Source organism: Somniosus microcephalus, chromosome 25 (genome assembly GCF_052327205.1).
Source record: "Somniosus microcephalus isolate GS21.2 chromosome 25, FLI_Smic_1.0, whole genome shotgun sequence".
Taxonomy (NCBI): Eukaryota; Metazoa; Chordata; class Chondrichthyes; order Squaliformes; family Somniosidae; genus Somniosus; species Somniosus microcephalus.
This window is the reverse complement of record NC_141011.1, coordinates 56,128,014-56,153,317: the sequence shown is the minus strand read 5'-3', so window position 1 is coordinate 56,153,317 and position 25,304 is coordinate 56,128,014. Positions and strand designations below refer to the sequence as shown.

Genomic DNA, 25,304 nt, shown 5'->3' with positions numbered 1-25,304 from the left:
AGCCGACTGGCGCTGTTAACAGAGCCAACAGCCGACTGGAGCTGTTAACAGAGCGAACAACCGACCGGAGCTGTTAACAGAGCCAACAGCCGACCGGAGCTGTTAACAGAGCCAACAGCCGACTGGAGCTGTTAACAGAGCCAACAGCCGACTGGCGCTGTTAACAGGGCGGACAGCCGACTGGCGCTGTTAACAGGGCGGACAGCCGACTGGAGCTGTTAACAGAGCGGACAGCCAACTGGCGCTGTTAACAGAGCCAACAGCCGACTGGAGCTGTTAACAGAGCGAACAGCCGACCAGAGCTGTTAACAGAGCCAACAGCCGACTGGAGCTGTTAACAGAGCGAACAGCCGACTGGAGCTGTTAACAGAGCCAACAGCCAACCGGAGCTGTTAACAGAGCCAACAGCCGACTGGCGCTGTTAACAGGGCGGACAGCCGACTGGCGCTGTTAACAGGGCGGACAGCCGACTGGAGCTGTTAACAGAGCCAACAGCCGACTGGAGCTGTTAACAGAGCGAACAGCCGACTGGAGCTGTTAACAGAGCCAACAGCCGACTGAAGCTGCCCGAAGCCTCCATCAGCTCTCTGCACTGTTAACAACGACGGGAGGCACTGGGAAGGTGGAGACTTCGGGCAGCTTCGGTCAGATGGTTTTATCCGCATGGCGGCCAAAATCTCGTTAGCGCGGATACGCCCGCTGTTTGTGCTGGGGGCTGCACCTGGTCAGTGTTGTATTTGATACATCGATACCAATGCACCTAAATACACTTGGTGAGGCTCCACCCCAGTGTAGAGCCTCTCTCAGTGAGATGTGCAGGACAGTGAACCCAATCCACAACACTTCCAAATTACCCTCACAAAAAACATCGCCTTTAATCAACAGGCTTTGGTGCTGTGTGATGTTCGCTATTCATCACCTCAAATTACTCCAGCGCCACTGGAAGACCTGACCCTGTTGGTGTTCTTTCTCCAGACACAACCCAAGTTTGGATGGATCATACTACTGCTGGGTGCTTGTCCCAGTTCAAGTGACAGAGGGCCCAATGTTTCAAATATGCATTACTGGTGGAGAGCTTCGCCCACCAGCCATTCATGGGCACCGCCCCCAATTCCCCAGAATGCATGGCCTGCAGTCGAGGTTCCCTGCTGACTCCAAAATGAAAATTTACCGTTTCATTGAAATCTCGGTCGTATTGTCTCCATATTTTCCCACTCCAGATAATCATTCTTTAATGCTTCCCCCCCGTCCCAGCAACCGTCCCCACCACCCCCCTCCGTAATTTGGGGCCGTGCTTAAACGACACAATACACCTACCTCAATATATTGGAAGCCCATGCCAACGATGAAATTTGCGGTCCAGTTGGACAAGCCCGACACGGCAATGGCTGCTGGTCTGGGGCCTTGGCTGAAAAGTTCGGCAACGATAAACCACGGGATTGGACCAGGGCCAATCTCAAAGAAGGCCACAAACCCAAAAATGGCAATAATGCTTATGTAGCTCATCCAAGCCAGTTGGTCCTACGCAACAAAAAACAACATATTAAGTGTTATATATTTACAAAAATCCAGCTCATTCCCAAAGTATAAAATGCAACAAAATCTCCTCAGTGTCCATTTCTTTTTACAGCATTGACTTTCCATTTTGGGGGGGGGGGTGGTGGGGGGGGGGGAGCTTTTCTTTGATCTCCTTTTGTTGCGCATCTTCCCAAGCCAATGGACTGAAGTCCTGTTCTCGGGCTCTTGCTGGCTGCTAGGAGCAATCATAGAATGGTACAGCACAGAAGGAGGCTACTCGGCCCACTGTGCCTCCGCCAATGCTCGTCCTCACTGGGACAACCCTCCCCACAAAATTGGGAACTCGCCATGTGAAGAACTATGGGCACGCGCCCACCTCGTGCTACCATTCGCTGCCACCATGCTGGTCCTATTTAAAATCCTGCTTATACCACAGCTACCAATTGCAGCCGATCCGAAGTTAAATTTCAATGGCGAGGGAAGAAAACGCCCAGTGGATTTCTTTGATTTCCGGTTGTGTTGCAGCAGTTTGATTTCATCTCTGACAGAGTCACCCTTCCCATTTTATGCAGAATTAATCAAATATCTGGAAACCCACCGTTGTATAACTGACAATCAGCCTCTCTTCGGAACACAGGAACAGGAGGAGGCCATTCAGCCCCTCAAGCCTGTTCCTCCGTTCAATTAGATGACAGCTGATCTGTATCTCAACTCCATCAGGTTCTGTAACCCTTAATACCCTTACCCAACAAAAATCTATCAATCTCAGTTTTGAAATTTCCAATTGACCCCCAGCCTCAACAGCATTTTGGGAGAGAGTTCCAGATTTCCACTACCCCTTTGTGTGAAGAAGTGCTTCCTGACTTCGCCCCTGAACGGCCTGGCTCTAATTTTAAGGTTCTGCCCCCTTGTTCTGGACTCCCCCCACCAGAGGAAATAGTTTCTCTCTCTCCACCCTATTGAATCTTTTAATCATCTAAAACACCTCGATTAGATCACCCCTTAATCTTCTAAACTCGAGGGAGTACAAGCCCAGTCTGTGCAACCTGGCCTCGTAATTTAACCCTTTAAGTCCCGGTATCATACTGGTGAATATCTTCTTCCTGGAACTGCACACAACATCAGGGCAACACACTAAATAGGCCAAAAGTCTAAGCATAGCTGTCGTGAGCCACAATTACCCCAAATTGAAGCTAAAGAGGAAGTGTTAAGTAATCTGGGCTAGAATCAACTTTATTCAACCAAATTCTGCTATTGTAAATAGTGCTCAACACAACTATTTAACCTGTGCCGCCAGCAGCCAAACAGTCTTTATACGGTCCCTCAAAATGATCACCGAGGAGCAATCACACATTAAATTAGAACGTTTTACATCTAGTTATGCTTCTCACCGACTACCCATTTACTTAGAATTGTACAGCACAGCAGGAGGCCATTCGGCCCATCGTGCCTGCGCCGGCTCTTTGAAAGAGCCCTCCCATTAGTCCCACTCCCCCTGCTCTTTCCCCAGAGCCCTGCACATTTCTCCTTTTCAAGTATATATCCAATTCCCTTTTGGGATTAAAATGTTGGAAGTATTATATCTGACAATCATTTGGTTTGAATTAAAATGGGCATAGAAAAAATTTCACAGAGCTTTATTCATGGTTATTCAACAGGAGATTAAATAAATTGGATAAAATCCATGAATGTGCAAGTTCTACATGGCCTTTAGAAGGAAGGGTTTGATAGACTTATTTTGTTCTTTCTTATCTCTGTCCCTGAAAAATTTCTTGTAAAATAATCTCATAGTTGAGCTAATTACTCAAATAATAGTTTTTGTTTGATGTGCTGGCTTATAGTGAACTCTCTAATATCTTTTTTTTTTAATGCATCTGGCAGCCCCTTTATATTTGTTTAAGTAATTCCCGTTAACTGCCTCTTGTTGATCAATAATGGGAGATTGGAGGGGATGGAATGAACTGGATGCTGATCGATCATCTCTAGGACCTGGGCCCCAACCCAGAGTGATGGAATGACAGTCTCCTTTATCCACTGGTTATATGAAGTGAGTTTGGGCTACCTGACCACTGTTCACAAAAGTTATCTTTAATGTTGTTTATCTTTGACTTTGGCGTTCTTTAAATGAAGCAAGTTCTTTTAACAAGGTAAGCGCTGCAGAATGAATCGCTGAACATGTCTCTCACCAGAAGGACGAGTGCGATGGTCATCAGAATCGCACATCCACTCATACCAGCCAGGCCGATCAGGTGAAGAGTTCGCCGCCCAGCCCGCTCCACCACAAACAGCTGCAGAAACAAAAACAGCAGATTGGCAACTTTGGCCTAGACACTCGATCCTGTCCGTTTACGGGCGCAAGGACGGTCGACCGGTTGGGAGCGCACGCCAGATGTCAGAGGCCCGAGGCTTGAGCCAAATCGGCCCTCGGCAACATATTTGTTCAAACGAGCTGTAAATGCCAATCGGGTGCCCAGAGGTCTGAGGAGGACCAATTTGGGCCGGCGGTGGCCCTCAGGTAGGTCCTGGGGTGGGGGAGGAGAACGGGCGGGGGGGGGGGCTAGCGCGTGACGGCAGTGGCCCTCAGGTAGGTCCTGGGGTGGGGGAGGAGAACGGGCGGGGTGGGGGGGGCTAGCGCGTGACGGCAGTGGCCCTCAGGTAGGTCCTGGAGTGGGGGAGGAGAACGGGCGGGAGGGGGGGGCTAGCACGTGACGGCAGTGGCCCTCAGGTAGGTCCTGGGGTGGGGGAGGAGAACGGGCGGGGGGCTAGCACGGGCCGGCAGTGGCCCTCAGGTAGGTCCTGGGGTGGGGGAGGAGAACGGGCGGGGGGGGGCTAGCACGGGCCAGCAGTGGCCCTCAGGTAGGTCCTGGGGTGGGGGAGGAGAACGGGCGGGGGGCTAGCACGGGACGGCAGTGGCCCTCAGGTAGGTCCTGGGGTGGGGGAGGAGAACGGGCGGGAGGGGGGGCTAGCACGGGCCGGCAGTGGCCCTCAGGTAGGCCCTGGGGTGGGGGAGGAGAACGGGCGGGGGGCTAGCACGGGACAGCAGTGGCCCTCAGGTAGGTCCCGGGGTGGGGGAGGAGAACGGGCGGGAGGGGGGGGCTAGCACGTGATGGCAGTGGCCCTCAGGTAGGTCCTGGGGTGGGGGAGGAGAATGGGCGGGGGGCTAGCACGGGCCGGCAGTGGCCCTCAGGTAGGTCCTGGGGTGGGGGAGGAGAATGGGCGGGGGGCTAGCACATGACGGCAGTGGCCCTCAGGTAGGTCCTGGGGTGGGGGAGGAGAATGGGCGGGGGGCTAGCACGGGCCGGCAGTGGCCCTCAGGTAGGTCCTGGGGTGGGGGAGGAGAACGGGCGGGGGGGGGCTAGCACGGGCCAGCAGTGGCCCTCAGGTAGGTCCTGGGGTGGGGGAGGAGAACGGGCGGGGGGGGGGGGGCTAGCACGGGCCAGCAGTGGCCCTCAGGTAGGTCCTGGGGAGGGGGAGGAGAACGGGCGGGGGGGTGCTAGCACGTGACGGCAGTGGCCCTCAGGTAGGTCCTGGGGTGGGGGAGAAGAACGGGCGGGGGGCTAGCACGGGCCGGCAGTGGCCCGCAGTAACACTCTTGCTCTCCCCACCCCGCGGTTCCACATGAAGGTAACTTCGGAAGAAAAGTTTAGCTTTATTGTGACGGCTTCCAGCAGCCCCTTTAAGGACCACTGGTTAAGACACTGAAGAGCCCAAGATCCTGAGCAGTGCTGGCCTGGCACATGCGCTGCTCAGTCTGAACGAATTTCCTCACATTGGCAGCCACCTAAAGCAGGCGTTGGCCTCACATTGGCACATGTAAGGGGCGTAATGCCTGCTTCAGGCGGCCGCCAGGGATGCCTGAACATTGCCGGACCCAATGTGGCATCGGACGTACTTCAGGCGCACTTGGGCGCGGGTCACAGCTTTGGGAAATGGGTCCCCATTCTACGCCCAAAAAACAGGCACAGTGGGATCCAATTTCTACCCCAGAGAATTTTAATATCCACACTCTGCTAAAATGAGAGAACACTTTCAGCTGCAATACATTTAACTTTCTAATTTTTCCTGCCTGACCAAAACAATGTTCTCCCCTCCTCACTTGAAGGTTCGGACGTGTGTTGGCCTCCAACTCGAATGGCACTGCCGCTGGGCTGCCTCTCAGACCCCACTCAAGGGGCCCTTCTTAATGTGTGGGCCGAGGTGGTTGATGTTGGCGGACTGAGGCTGTGGGGCACAATCCTGCCCTTAACTAGAGTCCGCACGTGCGAACGACCCAACACAGGTTGTTAGTAATGACGGTCAGCAATCCTGACTGATCTCACCTAGCTCAAGGCACTGAGGACAATTGTAATGCCCCTACTACAACCGCAGCAGAGATCAGCTAGCTTAGCACAGACAAGGGACCAAAGCTGGGATCTCGGTCTGTATGGCCCAGTTTCACACTGGAACTGAACTTATCAACTGAGCCTTGGAAGAATTATCTTTCATGTTAAAGGTTAATTCCTAATTTTACTGCAGTACAGTTGGGAAACTCAAGTTAAAGGAGTTGGAGATGTGACACATACTGATACGACTGTGAAGGCGGTGTTGACCACGCCGGTACCGATCGTGGCGTAAACAGGCTGTCCAACGCCCGCTTTTTTGAAAATGTTGGTGGAATAGTAAAAGATCTGCGGAGAAAATAAAATGCATATTGAGAAAACACTGACATAAACAATGGTGCAAGCATTATTTACAATCTCTAAAACACACGTTTTCAGAACAGAATCAAGCCTAATTCGGACTGTTTGTACTGACAAAATAAAGTAACGAGAAACCCAAGATACAGGGAACAGAAGTTCAGTCTATCGCAGGAAGTAACCAAAAGGTGAATCTTCCGAATTTTCCCACCAGGAGGAGCAAATCGGGAGTCCGGGCAATGAAGGTCAGTGGATCCCACAGGAGTTTCACCGACCAGGAGCAATATCGGGAATTCTGGGAGTGGAGCTCTGTGGGCCTGCAGGTCTTCCCATCCATTTTGGGGTGACCTCTATGCCCAAGTTCCCAACAGGTGCCATTAGTGGATGAAACTCCACATTGAATTGTAAAATTCACCCACAAATCTAATGAGTCATAGAGTCAAAACGGCACAGAAGGAGGCCATTCGGCCCATTGAGTCCGTGCTGGCTCTCTGTAGAACAATCCAGTCAGTCCCATTCCCCCGCTCTATCTCCGTAGCCCTGCAAGTTTATTTCCCTCAAGTGCCTATCCAGTCTCCCCTTGAAAACATTGAGTGTCTCCGCTTCCACCACTTCCATCAGCAGTGAGTTCCAGGTCCTCGCCACTCGCTGCGTATAAAAGTTTTTCCTCACATCCCCCCTGTATCTCTTGCCCAAAACCTTAAATCTGTGTCCCCTAGTCCCTGTACCATCAACTAGTGGGAACAGCCTTTCCCCGTCTAGCCTATCCAAACCCATCATAATCTTGTACACCTCTATCAAATCACCCCTCAACCTCCTTTGCTCTAATGAAAACAAATCCAGCTTCTCCAACCTGTCCTTGTAGCTAAGATCCCCCACCCCCGGAACCATTCTGGTAAATCTCCTCTGCATCCTCTCAAGGGCCTTCACATCCTTCCTAAAGTGTGGTGACCAGAACTGGACGCAATACTCCAGTTGAGGCTGTGTTGCTGTTGTATAAGGCAGCCATCCTCCGCCAGTTGGAGTACTGAGATTTGGATATCTGGTTGCCTTAGCCTGTTACTTCCCTCAAGAGGTGGACAAAAGAGACCATTCCAGGAGTCAGGAAGCTTGTGTCCTTTGGCAAAAAAGGAGACTTTGAGCTGACCTAATTGAAGTTTTCCAGATTATGAAGGGAATTGTTTGCTCTCGGACAGGGATCAAAGAGCAGGGACACAAATTATAAATGAGGAAGTTAAAATGTATAAGGGAAGTCACGTGTATTTTTTAGCCAATGGATAAGAGGCTTGTGGGGTGAACGGGACAATGAGATGAATGTCTGAAGACAGTTGAACTGAGGGGTTTGATGAGAAGGCTGGTGGGTGGGTTTAAGGTACCAGAAAAGAACAGGCTTGCTGGGGATAATAATCCTTTCTTGCTCACACAAAGATTCTTTTGCTCATATCACTTACAGCATTGATGCCGGACAGCTGCTGGGACAGCTGCAGCACAATTGCGATGATGATTGGCTGGCGGTACATTGGCGAACGGAACAGTTCAGGGATGGTGACCTTTTTCTCTCGCATCATCTGTCTGCTCTCCTCCTTCATCTCCTGCAGGTCACTGCTGACATCCGTCGTTCCACGAAGCTTCTTCAGAACTAAAAATATTCGTGAGTGTTATTTTAAGAAATATTACTTCACTAACTCAATAAAATTGTGGCAAGCATATTATCCCCCCCAACCCCCAACTTTCTCCGCTTATTGGATTCAACAATTCGATGGAATATTTTCAGCGTTGACACGCTGGAGGGATTAAAATGAATGGACAGAAAATCCCGGGCTGGGAGCGTGCAATTTCCCAGGGATGCTGAAGTGGAAAATCTCCTCCAGAGCTCCACGGGCACCAGTCGCTCTCCAGAATCTCTCCCACGGCCGCTCCTCATTCTCAGCCATAGCGTGAGTGTCAGCTGACTCTTTGGCACGGAGCATGTTGCAGTTAAGGCCAATCTTATCCTCAGCTGATATCCACACACGTAAACTGCTTGGCAGGAGCTATTGGTCCGTAATAAGGAGCAGGAACCCCAGCTGAGTTTTGCTCTCCCTGACTCTTAGACACTGAGGCCAATTGTAACAGCCGCACTGCAGCCCAAAGCCCAGCACAGACTCAGGATCAAACTTGCAATTACCCTGGCCTGTATAGCTCAGTATCCGCACTACCTGGGAGTATTTCCTGAGACTTTGGGAAGCCCATTTTATGCTTTATGAACAAGTCAAAGACAGAGAATCTGGGCAGGAGCTCGGTACACAGAGTTGCTGCGCTATCAAGGTGCTGTCTTTCAGATGAGATTTTAAACTAAGGCTTCATCCAAGAGAAAATTGTCAAAGATCCTGTGGCACTATTTAAAGAGCAAGGTTAACTGTGGCTGTCTGAGCCAACATTTGTCCCTTAATCAAAAGCAGATTAACTGGTTATTTGTCTCCTTTGCCGTTTGTGGGATGTTGCCACGTTTGTCTATGTAACAACAGAGACTGCACTTTAGTGACCTGCTGGTGGTAGAGTGCTTTCAAATGCACTGAGGGTGCGGTAAGGTGCTTAAAAATGCTTTTTTCTTATCAGTCCATTTCTAACGGGTATCTGGCACAGACCAATCACAACAGAACCGTATGCAATCCATCATGGCAAGAATTGGGGGCGTCAGCGTTGTGTAAGGGAGATAAACATCACTCAGAGAGATGTGTATGGTCTGTGCATATTGTTAACTCAACACTAGATGGCCCCTTGATGGGAGTAAGCCCACTGCAGCAATTACACTTCCTCTTGTATTACTTTGTTATCGCTTGAAGGGTCTGGAAATAAAGCAGCGGCTGGTTATTACCCCACCAAGTTGAGTATCTATTTGGACATAACACATTCGAGCCACTTCGAAGGAGAAGGCAACTTCAGGAATGCTTTCAGTATGAAGCATTTACTCTGTGCTCCGTGTCATTCCTTTGGATTCTCCCAAAAACTATCCATTTCCTTGAAGAAGTAAAGAGGACATTCTCTGGTTCCCTCAGCCATGGTCATCTCCAGCCTGGTGTTAATTTAACCTTGCTTGTTCTGTTTGTAAATTGAAACAGTCTTATTTTTAAGTGCGTGTCCAGTGAGTTGTTAACTGCTTTTGAAAAGTCAACACGATAAACCCTGATCAGTCTGTAAATAGACAATTGTCATTTGGATCAGTAACTAGTCAATGCACCCCACACGAATGCAGATAATGTCACCAGAGGTTTCTTCTGGACAATATAGTAGAGACTTACAACTATGGATTTCTCTGAAAACAATAAGCATTGTTTAGGAAACACACTCATAGAATCATAGAATGGTTACAGCACGGAAGAAGGCCATTCGGCCCGTCGAGCCCGTGCCGGCTCTCTGCAAGAGCACTTCAGCCAGTCTCACTCCCCCGCCCTTTCCCCGTAGCCCTGCAAATGTTTTTCTTTCAGTTACTTATCCAATTCCCTTTTTGAAAGCCGCGATTGAGTCTGTCTCCTCCTCCACCACCCTTTCAGGCAGTGCATTCCAGATAACCCCAGCTTCGCCAGTCTATCCACGTAACTGAAGCCCCTCATCCCGGAACCATTCTTGTAAATCTTTTCTGCACCTTCTCTAAGGCCTTCACATCCTTCCTAAAGTGAGGTGCCCAGAATTGGACACAATACTCCAGTTGAGGCATAACCAGTGTTTTATACTTGATTAAATATCTACTTCTAACATATATTAAGTGTCCTGTGTATGGCACACACTTCCTGTCTCAATTATCCTTACTTCCTGTGTCATGATTTTTGAGTTGTGCATGTTAGGTGCATATTTATAATGGCAAATCCTATATAAGCCGGTCAAAATTTTATATTTTCCTGTCTTGTTGTAATTATAGGTTTCCCAGCACCCTATTCCATCACGCACCTTCTCCTCCACTCTTGCCCCATTTTAGACCCACTTTCCTTTCTCGCCTCACTGCTTTAAGCTCCCTTGCGTTCGTTCCAGCTCTAAGCGTTTCTCGCACCAATTCCCCCTCCAGGCCATGTCCTGCACCTCTCCTGTCCTTCGAGGCCCTGCTCCTGCTTCTTCCCATTCGTGGCCCACCATTCTGCCACTCCGATATCCCAACCCCTGTCTCCCCCTTCTTGGATTGAAACTGTTTCCTGCTCCAAGCCTTTCCAGTGGCCCCGAAGCCTCTTGCCCCAGCTAGCTAATCTCCATGACTTTAGCCACATCACAAGGACCACATCCTGCCCTGAATCCCTCTGTCCCATTTCTGCTATCTGACCTTGTGAGACACCCACAACATTACAGCCACCCGTCCCTGGAGATGCCAACCATCCCTAGAGACATCAGGCACCCCTAAAGGCATCGGCCATTCCGAGAGTTACTGGCCAACCTCATTTACCTCACACAATCTGTAACATGTTGATTGTGTTTCATAATTCACCCAGTGACCAATAAGCAAATGAAAGTCCATAAACCTTCACTCGTGCAGCAGTTTGTTAAGTAGGTGGACTTGTATTATTCTGACAAATAGCATTACACAGTCCCTCAGCTGGCGAGAGATTATCCGCGCCATGTGCTTAAAGTGCAAAATCTTACCACTCTTTGCCTTGCTTTCTTCGTTCCTGTTGATGAGGAGGAAGCGTGGGCTCTTTGGGCAGAATGGTAAAGCGATACACTGGATCAGTGCAGGGATGAAGATAAAGCCAAGGAGCAATGGCCAAAGGGATTCATTACCCATGATGGAGTCCAACCCAAAGATCTGCAAATACAAAGAAAGATTATTTTAAGTCGTTTGTGTCTGAAAAGAAGTAGACAAAAATGTTCATCTTATTTTATTAGGTCACATCAAAGGATCATAGAATGATGGAATTTGAAGAGGTTTAGCCACAATAGAGAGGATTGCACAAAGGCTCCCAGTGAGTAAGAGTGCAATATCACACTGTTACTCTGTGTCAGCTGTGGCAAAGTGTGTAGAACCCTTGCTTCTGTGTTAGAAAATCATGAGTTCAAGTCCAGCTGGAGACACTTGAGCATCTAAAGCTAGGCTGATACTCCAGTGCAGTACTGAGGGAGTGCTGCACTGTCGGAGGTGCTGTTTTTTGGATGAGACATTAAACCGAGGCCCCGTCTGCTCTCAGGTGGATGTAAAAAATTCCATGGCACTATTTCGAAGAAGAGCAGGGAGTTCTCCCCGGTGTCTTGGCCAATATTTATCCCTCAACAAACATCACTAAAACAGATTATCTGGTCTTTATCAAATTGCTGTTTGTGGGAGCTTGCTGTGCGCAAATTGGCTGCCGCGTTTCCCACATTACAACAGTGCCTACACTTCAAAAGTACTTCATTGGCTGTAAAGCGCTTTGGGACGTCCAGTGGTCATGAAAGGCGCTATATAAATGCAAGTTTTCTTTTTATACACTCATGCTTGGATCAAATATGCAATAATCTATTTTTCAATATTAATCTACAATCGTTAAATATACTTCCTGCATTTAAAATTATTGTATTAATCCAGAAGTGGAAAATAATGTTTGTAGCTATAGGCTGGACAGTTTTCCGAGACTATCACAGATAATAGGAAATGTGAAGCGGAGCTGGAGTTGCAGCCGGATTCTATTGGGAGCAACTGTAGAGAGTACGGATTGACTGGTGATTACTCACCTGTGCAATGAGAATTCCAACCACAATTCCCAGCTGATGGAGGGTTCCCAGAGCTCCTCTTAAAGCCGTGGGAGCTATCTCACCGACGTACATGGGAACAAAGCCTGTGGTCAAGCCAGAGTAGACGCCAATAATAAACCGTCCCAATATCAGCATTTCGAACGAGTCTGCCAGTTTGGAGAATCCCATTAGAACTGCTGCGACGAATGCCAGTGAATTAATCATCAGCATCGAATTCCGCCTGGTGTGAAGTTAAACAGAATTAGGTCTCACAGTCTTTAAAATATTTAATCTGGAGCTTGGAATAATTAGTGTTTATCAGATCGAATGACATGTTTCTCAGTGTTATAACTCGCCATTCACTGGAAGGTACATTCTGCACTGTTTTCACAGATTATTTTACGATATCTTCAACAACCTTGTTTCATTGTTCGGTCAATATCTATGCTCAAGTGTGACCAACTTTATCACTGTGCCAGTGTCAGCTGTGGTTCAGTGGGTAGCACACTCGCCTCTGAGTCAGAAGGTTGTGGGTTCAAGTCCCACTCCAGGGACTTGCGCACATAAAACTAGCCTGACACTCCAAGGAGGTGCTGTCTTTTGGATGAGATGTCTGCCCTCTCAAGTGGACGTAAAAGATCCCATGACACTATTTCAAAGAAAGAGCAGGGGAGTTATCCCTGGTGTCCTGGCCAATATTTATCCCTCAATCAACATCACAAAAGCTGGTCATTATCACATTGCTGTTTGTGGGAGCTTGCCGTGCGCAAATTGGCTGCCGCTTTTCCCACATTACAACAGCAACTCCACTTCAAAAAGTACTTCATTGGCTGTAAAGCGCTTTGAGACGTCCGGTGGTCATGAAAGGTGCTACATAAATGCAAGTCTTTCTTTTAGAGGATTCCCTTACCGATCCCGACATATGTATCACAGCAAGGTGGGCCTCCATTTATCATGACCCTGTGGCGGAACCACCAGAGGATTACGGACAATTGTATATAATTCCTTTTACAGCAATGTAGTACAGCTGGGCCTGCACCTTTAATGTATCTGTTAACTGTACTAGGGCTTCTTTCCTGTACTCCGCGTGATGACGTCATGCCGTCTGTCACGTGATCTCTCAACGGCAGGAAGAACGTGATGACGTCATGACGTCAGAGCTCGGAACCTTCTAGCAGTAGAGCTCGGAACCTTCTAGCAGTTGAGCTCGGAACCTGCTAGCAGTTGAGCTCGGAACCTGCTAGCAGTTGAGCTCGGAACCTTCTAGCAGTTTCCAGAGAGGCTTTCAAGCAGACCAGACCTATTTGCATTGTATCCTACAGTTTCCTGTACAGCTTCGTTTGTTCATTAAATTTTATTGTTTTTGATTTTCTGAGTCGATCTCAATTCTTCGGCTAGGAACCCCAGTTCCTACATTGGTGATCCCGATTTCTTCGAACAATTTTCGTTGAAGTTACATCATGGACAAGAACGCCGTCACCCTCAAACTGCCGCAATTTTGGGAGCAACAACTGGCCGCGTGGTTTTTCTAGGCGGAAGCCCAATTTGCAATCCGGGGAGTAGCAGCGGATTCGACCCGTTATTATTACGTGTTCTCCGCCCTCAACAGCGCCACGGCCTCGCGGGTCGTCAGCCTCCTCGAGAGTCCACCGAACAATGGCAAGTACGAAGCTTTAAAAACACGTTTACTGCAGATTTTCGGTCTGTCCAATTCGGAGCGCGCTCGCAGAATTATCTCAATGCCCGGCCTCGGGGACTCAAAACCCTCAGAGCTCATGAGTCAAATGCTCACGCTATTGGGCTCGGAATCGCAATGTTTTCTGTTCCGCGAGCTGTTTCTCTGTCAACTACCAGAGCCAGTACAGACGGCCTTGGCCAATTCCGCGATCACGGATTGTGCTGAACTCGCCGCGGAAGCGGATAAAATATTCACCATCTCACAACAATCTTGTGCAGCCAATTAATAACTGTATTTACAATCCTCTGAGAAGTCATACATCCAGATAAGCAGTTCATTAGATTCACTACAAGAAATCAGCTTTTTGAACAAGACATGAAAGACTCAAATGTTGCAGACTATTGCTTCATGTTGAACAGTCTAGCATGAGATCATCAGCATTACAAGTCAACAGTGTGAAACCAAATCGGTGACTAAACAGCGGGTCCTTGTGATTGAAACCTTACAACAGCTTCGCAGTCACGGACTTACATTTGCTTCAGTGTGACTGATAACTCTGACATGAGGGATGACTTTCATCACTTCCTCTATGATATTTTTCTGTTTCATTCAGATGATATAACACTATTTGATATGCAGGTTGAAATAAATGTGCCAAAGGAGGAATTCATTCCTCGCATTGAGCTGTAAGTGCCCAAGCCATTGGGGCCAGAAATATTCCTGGAATCAGAATATGAAATGAGGGGCTAGAAATTCAGTAGGCTTTGCGCCCAGTTTTCGCCCAAAGAGGGCTTTTGCGCCACTTGCTGAGCTTTCGCCGATATTCAGCGCTGCGGTAATGGCGGCGTTAGCCAGTAGCGCTGCGCCACCACCGATGACGTCATCGGTGTGCGCAGTGCCCCGCTACCAGCCCAACCGCCATATTTAGTTGCGGCCGCCTCTTCCGCAGCGGCCGCAACCAGCGATCAGAAAACGGGGCCGTCCTGTAGCCTTAGTGGGGCGCTTTAAGGTGGAGGTGCGGCCGGCCGCTTTTTCGGCGGCTGCCTGCCCGCACCTCCTTCCCCGGCCTCCTCCACCGCCTCCCCCCCCCGTGGCATTGCCGGCTGCTTTCCGCGAACCCGGCACTTCTCCGTGGTGCCGGGCTCATTTGCCGGCACTATCCAGCGGCGATCTCCCCGTTGCAGGCACCTCCCCCTTAAGAGAAGGAGGAGGCCTGCAGTACCGCAGCCTGCCGCTCCGCAGCGGGTGGCGCAGCGGCGCCTAGAGCGCTGAAATTCAGTTTCAGCGCCCCAAGCGGGGGCGGGCACACCCTGGAATAGCGCCCGGTTCCGACTTGGGGCGCAAAAACTGAATATCTGACGGGCGCAACTTGCTCCGCGCTCAGCGCTAACTTTTGGGCCCACGCCAGCTGGCGGGCCCAAAGTGAATTTCTAGGCCGAGATCTTTAACTTCCTTCTGCCTTATTTTGAACTGATTGCTTTGGGTTCTTATTCTTTTGTGCAACTTTTGGTAAATAACCTTGGAAGCATAAAGGAGCATTCAGTAAGAATGGCATTCAGTAACGTCACCTTTTCCATCAGTTCCAAGAGGGGGGATTTGGGGATTATTCCTGATACTGCAAACACCTTACACCAGTCCCAGCCTGTCTGAGAATCCTGCAGTTTGGAGTTCAGAGCTCTGGTGTGCTGATGACAGGTTCTGCTCATTACTGGGACTTGGTGTAAAGACACTCTTCTTCTCCATTTACCAAAGATAATACTGTTATATAACTTTCTTCAAACCAATGCTGAAAGCTGATACAACGCTGTTTAATGAGGTTTGGCACTGTGCAGCACTGAGTGTCATGTGCTTGGTAAGGATATGTTAGCTAGCAGATGGGATGCCAGTCCAAGTAACAGGTTCCAGCTTGAGGCTGTTCCACTTGGCCTGGTCATACAGCCAGTCCATGCCGGCCTTTATGCTCCAATCCCATCTTTCCTCATCTAAATCTATCAGCATAACCCTCTATTCCCTTCTCCCTCATGTGCTTATCTCGCCTCCCCTTAAATGTATCGATACTATTCGCCTCAACCACTCCCTGTGGTAGCGAGTTCCACATTCTCACCACTCTCTGGGTAAAGAAGTTTCTTCTGAATTCCCTATTGGATTTCTTGGTGACTATCTTATATTGATGGCCTCTAGTTTTGCTCTTCCCCACAAGTGGAAACCTTCTCTCTGTATCCACTCTATCAAAACCTTTAAAGACCTCTATTAGATTACCCCTCAGCCTTCTTTTTTCAAGCGAAAAGAGACCCAGCCTGTTCATCCTTTCCTGATAGGTATACCCTCGCATTTCTGGTATCATCCTTGTAAATCTTCTCTGCACCCTCTCCAGTGCCTCTATATCCTTTTTATAATATGGTGACCAGAACTGTACACAGTACACTAAGTGTGGTCTAACCAAGGTTCGATACAGGTTTAGCATAACTTCCCTACTTTTCAATTCTATCCCTCTAGAAATAAACCCTAGTGCTTGGTTTGCTTTTGTTATGGCCTTATTAACTTGTGTCGCTACTTTCAGTGATTTGTGTATTTGTACTCCGAGATCTCTTTGTTCTTCTCCCCCACCCAGACTTGCACCCTCCAAGTAGTAAGTGACCTCCCTATTCTTCGTACCAAATTGTAATATCTCACATTAATCTGTGTACCAGCTGTTGGATGGAGATGAGCGATGATCAAACATGTCCTTTGGTTCTTTAAAGTGATCAGGACAGTTGGTCAATGTTAAACTGAAGTAGGTTTAACCTCTATTAAGGAAGCAAACTGGCTGAAGAATCGACTGGCAACCATGGGGAAGAATGCAACACAGTGGTCGGGACTGTTCCTTTGATTCTCAGCCAATGGTCATGGTGGAGATTGAAGTCATTGATTAGGAGAGTTGGGGGGTCACATTGAAGGACAGATGGCAAATGTCTGACGCTGGTATTTGAAAGTAGAGGAGCGAGGAATCATCAGTAGATATGGAACAATTAACTGCTTCTTGAAAAGGACATCCGTCTTGAGGACTTCAAATGTATTTGTTTCCGAATGTTGCCAACTTGTACTTGGAATAGAATGGAACTCCCCCCACCAGCTGTTCCACAGTCCTACTATCCAGTGACCATGGATACAGCCTCATTTACTACCTGTTTGTTAAGAAGAATTCTGAGATAGGCGGTATATCAGGACTGCCAGAAGCTGCAGAACCAGTGAGAGATAACAGGTCGGCCTACTGTAAAAATGTAAAAGCTTAAGTTGTTAAACGACTATTTCCCCTTGAGTTGTGTCAGGGTTTGTGATATGGTAAAATACTGAGTCACATGTCACACACTGGGATATTACACCGTGTATTAGTCAGTGAATGAGGCTGTTACATATATTAGAAATATACATGTTGCATGTCAAATATTACCTTCCAAACCGGTTGACGAACAATCCGACTGAAAATGATCCGAACATGCCGCCCACTGAGAAAATGGCAACAGCCAAGGACCAGAGTGTGGTGAGTGTCGATGTGTTGATGGGTGTACTGTAACGCAGCAACCAGGTGTCATTGATGAAGCTTTCAATCACCTGAAAGAGAAATCAGCAAAACATTGAACAACTGCCTGATGTCAGAGGTGAACGGTCCTCACCAAGACCTTTGGGAGCAAGGCTTTTCAAATACTGAATAAATAGTTAAATCCAAATGCTGATAATTATGACGATTTTTGATTAATATTACAGCGTTTCCTTTTGTTTAGGAGAAAAGTAAAGTCTAGTTTTTTTAAACGATTTTAAATAGCCTGTAGCAAGGCAATGAAATGGATGCTGCTTCCTGCACAGCCAGTGCAAAGTGGTCTCCAGGTGGCAGGAGTGTAGCGTTTGCTAAGAACTTTGTCGTGGTCTGTAATTTTGTGTGTAGTTTCACGCTTTATCTGCTTGTGTTGACATGACTTGGGTTTGCTTTTAATAAAAGGTCACAGCAAAAGGATATCTTCCCATCTTGGAATAAAGCTGTCTGCCTCTCATGTGGAACACAGACTCTGGTTTCAGGTCAGACTCTGGCTGAATGTCACAAGGATCTCAGCAGTTAGTCACCAGTGATGAGCTTTGCCACAGTCATGGCTCTAAGCTGATCAGCTGCCTCGCAGCCGTTTTACTACAGCAGCTAATCTCACCTTTGAAGTCACGGAAAGAAAATGTTGAGTATTTGATTACCACGCCTTGAAACTTAAATGAATTTCCCGGATTCAGTGTGGTCTAATTTGGGCTTTAGTATCTTTCTCTCGCGTTTTCAAGTAACTTTCTATGAACCAAACTGTTTTCATTCTTTAGATAATTCAAAATGATGGTGATCTTTGACGGAGGGTAGTGTTGGGCTGTCTGATCGCTGGCCCTTGCACATCCTTCCTCACAGACTCTGTACCAGTGAATGATACAATCTAAATATTAATACACAGTAAAAATAAAGTAATCCATTCCCAATGTACACGAAATTGAAAAATAAATGTTTGGAGCTTTTGCATTTAGTTACACGCAAAACATCATTGTTTGCCCACGTGGAGTTTGTTCCTAATGATATCACTGTCCAGTAGCCAGAAGCTAGAGGTGTCTGTATTCCAGAAGTAACCATCGGATCTAATTATCTTTGATAGCTAACGGTTGTGTAGACTTTCTTTAAGCAATGTTTGAGCAGATATTTACTCATTTATTTTAGACAGATTAACGACTGCACTAAAATGGTGTACAGGGGATTTTACCTGAAAGCATGAAGACGTTCACTGCCACACTAAGAGGTATCGGGAACAAAGTGGAATGCTCCCTCCCTGGAAGCTGGGAAATAACAAATGATATCTCCACCCATCATTCAATTGATTGTTTGCAGAGAGACCTATTTTGACAAGATTTTCTTAAAAGTGTAGGTCTCGATGCTTAACTGGGATGGGCAAGGGAATGGATGGCACACTGTGCTTTCACCAATGGGACAGGGGTTTGAATGCTGCCCAGGTATACGGAATGAAAGTCTCTTTTTATTTACTGCCTGCATGGCTTGTAAAGTGAAACAAGTTTGGGCAGACCCAGTCAATGTGCTTGCAGCTCAAAACAGGCCACAATTTGGCAATCTCACTGAAGAGACACCATCAGCATGACTGCAACAACTGGGAAAATGTGACGTGGGGCACTTCCACAGTTGAAGGTATGAGGCTGATAGAGCGAGCTTTGACTCAGCTTTGGGCAATGCTATAGCGGTGGTGGTGGTCGGACAGTGGAGTAGCTTTTTTTTTATTCGCTTATGGGCTCTGGGCGTTGCTGGCAAGGCCAGCATTTATTGCCCATCCCTAGTTGCCCCTGAGAAGGTGGTGGTGAGCCGCCTTCTTGAACCGCTGCAGTCCGTGTGGTGAAGGTGCTCCCACAGTGCTGCTAGGGAGGGAGTTCCAGGATTTTGACCCAGCGATGATGAAGGATAGGCGATATATTTCTAAGTCAGGATGGTGTGTGACTTGAAGGGGAACTTGGAGGTGGTGGTGTTCCCATGCAGCTGCTGCCCTTGTCCTTCTAGGTGGTAGAGGTCGCGGGTTTGGGAGGTGTTGCCGAAGAAGCCTTGGCGAGTTGCTTCAGTGCATCTTGTAGATGGTACACACTGCAGCCACGGTGCGCCGGTGGTGCAGGGAGTGAATGTTTAAGGTGGTGAATGGGGTGCCGATTAAGCGGACTGCTTTGTCCTGGATGGTGTCGAGCTTCTTGAGTGTTGTTGCAGCTGCACTCATCCAGGCAAGTGGAGAGTATTCCATCACACTCCTGACTTGTGCCTTGTGCTAACTGCAGTAGCTGATGTCAATGCTCCATCTCGACATGATGGCCATTGGAGCCAATATATATACTTATCTATTGCTACAAGTTTGACTCCTCTGGTCAGCAATGCAGGTTGAATCTGAGAGCATGAATGCCGATAGCCAGATACATAAATAACACACGTGCAGTGGTGTTCTGATCAATCCACAACACACGCCTGGTTGGTGCGAGGCTGAGGTGAAGTTGTTCAACATCTCCCTCATGCTGCCAGGTTAGATGTGACAGGAATCTGTTACAGTAACACACATTTTTAATTTGACTTTTATGACAGGCCAGTGACTTCGGTCAGCTTCCAGTTTTCCTGTCTCCTAGCCAAAATGGTTTTGGTGCAACACTGTGTTTAACCCAGTAATTTTGCATTTCAGAGTCAGCATGCTAATAATAGATTCAGATCATGGAAACACAGTTGAACTACAGTCGTGTTAGAAGAAAGATATTAGCACCAACTTCAGCGAGTTATGAAATGCCTAGAATATATTTTTAATAAGAATTTCCTTTTCAAAGCATTAGCATTCTTCATCCTCTTTCAATAAGAGATATAGGAAGAATTGGTGAGATAACAAAAAACAAGCTGAAAAACCAACTTCATCCATTTAATACTGATAAGATCTACAAGCTTCTCTCTCTACACTGCTGATTGCATCGGGTCCCATTGATATGCCATTCTGAGGCACTGTTCTCTGTGCACCAGGAGACCTGATTGATCCAATTATCAATCGACCGCTCTGCTGTATACAGTGTATGGAAAGGACATCAAAACAGCAACATTATTTAGGGAAGGGAATAAATTATATTAATTTACATTAGTTCCTTCAACATAGAGGTATTGAGTACAAAAGTAGAGAAGTTATGCTGAAACTTTATAAAGCGCTGGTTAGGCCACAACTGGAGTATTGCGTCCAGTTCTGGTCACCACACTTTAGGAAGGATGTGAAGGCCCTTGAGAGGGTGCAGAGGAGATTTACCAGAATGGTTCCGGGGATGGGGGATCTTAGCTACAAGGACAGGTTGGAGAAGCTGGATTTGTTTTCATTAGAGCAAAGGAGGTTGAGGGGTGATTTGATAGAGGTGTACAAGATTATGATGGGTTTGGAAAGGCTAGACGGGGAAAGGCTGTTCCCACTAGTTGATGGTACAAGGACTAGGGGACACAGATTTAAGGTTTTGGGCAAGAGATACAGGGGGGAAGTGAGGAAAAAAAATTTACGCAGCGAGTGGTGAGGACCTGGAACTCGCTGCCGACGGAAGTGGTGGAAGCGGAGACACTCGATGTTTTCAAGGGGAGAATGGATAGGCACTTGAGGGAAATAAACCTGCAGGGCTACGGGGATAGAGCGGGGGAATGGGACTGACTGGATTGCTCTACAGAGAGCCGGCATGGACTCGATGGGCCGAATGGCTTCCTTCTGTGTCAATATGACTCTATGTTAAGAAACAAATTTACAAACCAGTTGGATTCACACCATAACCAAAAACGTCTGTATTCCCAAATATTGTACTTCCAATGGCTTCAAGCTGATGTTAACAGAAACTATTTCACTCAAACTATTTTGAGTATATTTTTTTTAATGTTGCAACTAGTTTTGTGAGTATTTCCCTGCAAGCTCTGGGTGAGAAGTTCCCCTATCATGAATACACTTTGTATTCACCACCTTTGGTTATCACTGACACACTGCTCATCGCCACAGCTACCCTGTAGTGAGTAACTGCACCATCACAGTGAGCCATATATCCAGAGAGTCTTAGATCAGTCCCTGGTCTGTGCTGAATTATCTGAACTCAGCTGCAGTGAAAAGCCCGGAGAATATATTTATCAGAGGCCTACAGTTGACTTGTGCAGTTCCGAGATGAGGAGGAGAAACCGGGCAGTGTTCCTGTTCTGGGTCGCTGTCCGCTGTCCCCTGTGGGAAATTGAACACACACTGAGCAAGAGATAGGATGATGCCAGCCTACGGCCAATTAACCTGCTGGCATTCGCTGTCTGCGCTCACACTTTAAGAATGACCACTTGAGCAAGGTACTGAAGGGCTGCAAGCTGTAACTGCAAGCGTCAGGGGGGAAATATTCACCACAGTAATGCAGCCTAGGTGCTGCTAATATTACAGTGGTTGCAGAAACAAACCGTCTCCTAGGGATAAATAGAAGCGGCATTCTCTTAACATTTCATTTTATTCTACATTAAAACTGAAGAATTCAAATCCTATTAACAGAACGTGGTTAACATTTATTACCATAACTTATGCCAAGTGAACTGAATTTCTCAATTTTTACCACAAAGTGCACAATCCTGTTATAAAACCAATTGGGGGAGAAATTCGGTGGATCCGCAAACGGGGCGCCCAGCTCGCCTGGGCGCGGGAATTACCGCTGCGATCGGAGCAGTTGCGACCGCCGGAAATTCAGCTTGAACGCCCCAAGAGGGACGCGGGGCGTTGCTCGAGGCGCCCCGCGTCCCTCTTAGGGCACTGAAACTGAATATCGTAGCGCAAAGTGCCGCAGCGCCACACGCCGCAGCACGTACTGCAGGCCTTCCTCCGCTTCTTAAGGGGGAGGGGCCTGCAGCAGCACGATCAGAGATCGCGAGTGCCGGCAAAAAGGCACCGGCACCGAGGAGAAGTGCCGGGCTCTCGGGACACAGCCAGCACTGCCCGGGGGGGGGGGATCAGGAGGCCGGGGACAGAGGTGCTGGCAGGCGGCCACCGGAAAAAATGGCCGCCCCGCGCCTCCACCTTAATTTGCGCCACTGCCGCCACAGGTAGGCCCCGTGAACCGGGTGCGATTTGCGAATGGCGCTACAGAGGCGGGCGCTACCAAATATCGCGATCGGGGCGGTAGCGGGGCGCTGCGCACACCGATGACGTCATTGGTGGCGGCGCAGCGCAACAGGCTAACACCGCCATTAGCGCCCCGCTAAATATCGCGGGAGGCGTGGCCAGTGGCGCTAAAGCCACTGAGTGCCCTCTTTAGGCGCTAACTGGTGGTGCAGCCCACCGAATTTCTGGGCCATTGAGTTTTTAAATGAATATTGTATTTTTGAATTGAAGCCGTGATTAGCAGCTTACCTTCTGTGGAGCATTGATAACTCCCGTGTTGTATCCAAACTGCAACGACCCCAGCACCGCCGTGCCCACCGCAGTTATTAGCTTCCTAGTAATTTTCTGAAACAAATTTAAAAGAAAAAAGATGAAATCACATTCTGTACTCTGTGTGCCAATGTAAACATAGAACTGCGATGAAAGAGACCAGAGGCCTGGAGAAACTTGGGAACATGGTGAGATTCAGAGTAAAACTTTTCCTGGAGGCAGGTTTCAGATATTTTATTGGATGCAGATGTTTGGTTTGTGGACACGGTTTTTTGTTTTATTTCCTTCCCTCCATTCTTTTCTTTCTTGTATTTCAGTGTTGCAATTAATAATAATTTTGTATTTTATTAAAGTTTCTCCTATTTTCAGTTTACCCTCAAACTGAAACATTATTCTTGGGGAGAAAGCCGGGTACCGACCGTTCCTGAGCAAAACCCCCAACTTTGCTGCAGCCTCCCACATTCGTAGTTTATTGGCCAAAGTCCTCTTGCATCTTTATTCCGCTTCATTAGCAGAACAATTTCTCATCTGTTACCGTTTAAAGGTTAACTTCCCACTCGCTGGTCACATTGCTTAATCTCTTCACTACGGCTCAGCAAGAATTACAGAATGGGTACAGTAAAAACTGTTTGCACTTGTCAAATTCCAAGCAGCTTGTTTTCAGCATGTACATTAAGCTGCTTATTTACTTCCCTAGTAACACAAAGCACTGAATTGATTGAAAAACACATCAGATTAAACCCCACGCAATAAACTTGCACAGTTGTGCAACTAATTAATGCACTCCCTCCCCTATCCTCCTAAAAATGTCATAATTAAATGAGAATGTAAAACTCTTTCCTTTTAAGTAAAGTAATAAGATTACTTTAATGAAGGTTCTATTTCAACACAAAACAAAACATGCAGTATTTTTGAAGCATAGCTGGAATTATGAGCTCTGACATCTAATTAAGAAGCTCCCTTAATTGGATATCTTTGTCAGCCATGCCTCAGTGGGAAGCACCCTTGTCTCTGAGTCAGAGGTTATGGGTTCATAGTCCCCACTCCAGAGACTTGAGCACAAAAATCTAAGTGCAGTATTAAGGGAGTGCCGCACTGTCGGAGGTGCCGTCTTTTGGATGAGACATTAAACCGAGGCCCCGTCGGGTGGACGTAAATGATCCCTTGGCACTATTTTGAAGAAGAGCACGGGGAGTTCTCCCCGGTGTCCTGGCTAATACTTATCCCTCAACCAACACCTAAAAGCAGATTCTCTGCTAATGATCACACTGCTGTTTGTGGGAGTTTGCTGTGCGCAAATTGGCTGCCGGGTTTCCTACATTACAACAGTGACCACACTTCATATGTTCATCATTCGCTACAAAGTATTTTGGGATGTCCTGAGGCCATGAAAGGTGCTACATAAATGCAAGTCTTTCTTTTTTCTTTTCCCCTTTTTTTGTGAAAAAGTCGAGTTTCTAATAGCTTCAAAACAAAAGCAAAATATGTGAAAGGAAAATAGAAAATGCTGGGAAGACTCGGCAGGTCAGGCAGCATCTGTGCAGAGAGAAACCGAGGTAACGGTTCAGGTCAATGACCTTTCATCAGAACTGGACGATGTTAGAGGTGATACAGAGCCAGGGAAAGGGGGCAGAAAAACAAGAGGGGAAGGTTTGTGATGGGGTGGAGGGTGGGAGCGATTAAAAAACCAAACTGATGGTGCAAGGCAAGAGGAGGTGATAATGAGACAAGTAGAGAAACAAATGATGGGACCAGAGGAGGTTTAAGTGTTTACAATAGAGGGCAGGAAAGAGAAGGCTCCTGTGGCCCGGGACTGTGTGGAAAGAAAGGCAGGTCGACCCCAGGGGTGTGGACCACCCCAACGGCTGTGTCCCCACCTCAAGCACCAGTCCACACCTCCTCCACCCCAAGCACCAGCCCACACCTCCTCCACCCCGAGCCCCAGCCCACACCTCCTCCACCCTGAGCCCCAGCCCACACCTCCTCCACCCCGAGCCCCAGCCCACACCTCCTCCACCCCGAGCCCCAGCCCACACCTCCTCCACCCTGAGCCCCAGCCCACACCTCCCCCACCCCGAGCCCCAGCCCACACCTCCTCCACCCCGAGCCCCAGCCCACACCTCCTCCACCCCGAGCCCCAGCCCACACCTCCCCCACCCCGAGCACCAGCCCACACCTCCCCCACCCCGAGCCCCAGCCCACACCTCCCCCACCCCGAGCCCCAGCCCACACCTCCTCCACCCCGAGCACCAGCCCACACCTCCCCCACCCCGAGCACCAGCCCACACCTCCCCCACCCCACACCTCCTCCACCCCGAGCACCAGCCCACACCTCCCCCACCCCGAGCACCAGCCCACACCTCCTCCACCCTGAGCCCCAGCCCACACCTCCCCCACCCCAAGCACCAGCCCACACCTCCTCCACCCTGAGCCCCAGCCCACACCTCCCCCACCCCAAGCACCAGCCCACACCTCCTCCACCCCGAGCACCAGCCCACACCTCCTCCACCCCGAGCCCCAGCCCACACCTCCTCCACCCCGAGCACCAGCCCACACCTCCTCCACCCTGAGCCCCAGCCCACACCTCCTCCACCCTGAGCCCCAGCCCACACCTCCCCCACCCCGAGCCCCAGCCCACACCTCCCCCACCTCAAGCACCAGCCCACACCTCCCCCACCCCGAGCCCCAGCCCACACCTCCTCCACCCCGAGCCCCAGCCCACACCTCCTCCACCCCGAGCCCCAGTCCACACCTCCTCCACCCCGAGCACCAGCCCACACCTCCCCCACCCCGAGCCCCAGCCCACACCTCCTCCACCCCGAG

General features: G+C 48.7%; 1 protein-coding gene across 1 annotated transcript in view; it reads right to left on the bottom strand.

The window, feature by feature from the left end:
• LOC147100916 (solute carrier family 2, facilitated glucose transporter member 1) overlaps positions 1 to 25,304 on the bottom strand; it is a 47,650-nt gene that overhangs the window by 5,156 nt on the left and 17,190 nt on the right. Inside the window, exons 3-10 of the mRNA XM_085967524.1 lie at positions 22,461 to 22,556; positions 16,976 to 17,136; positions 11,868 to 12,108; positions 10,803 to 10,965; positions 7,646 to 7,833; positions 6,081 to 6,185; positions 3,705 to 3,806; positions 1,318 to 1,521 (exon numbers count right to left, since the gene is read on the bottom strand). Coding sequence (XP_085823650.1) covers positions 1,318 to 1,521; positions 3,705 to 3,806; positions 6,081 to 6,185; positions 7,646 to 7,833; positions 10,803 to 10,965; positions 11,868 to 12,108; positions 16,976 to 17,136; positions 22,461 to 22,556 — 1,260 coding nt within the window. The remainder of the gene's footprint in view (positions 1 to 1,317; positions 1,522 to 3,704; positions 3,807 to 6,080; positions 6,186 to 7,645; positions 7,834 to 10,802; positions 10,966 to 11,867; positions 12,109 to 16,975; positions 17,137 to 22,460; positions 22,557 to 25,304) is intronic.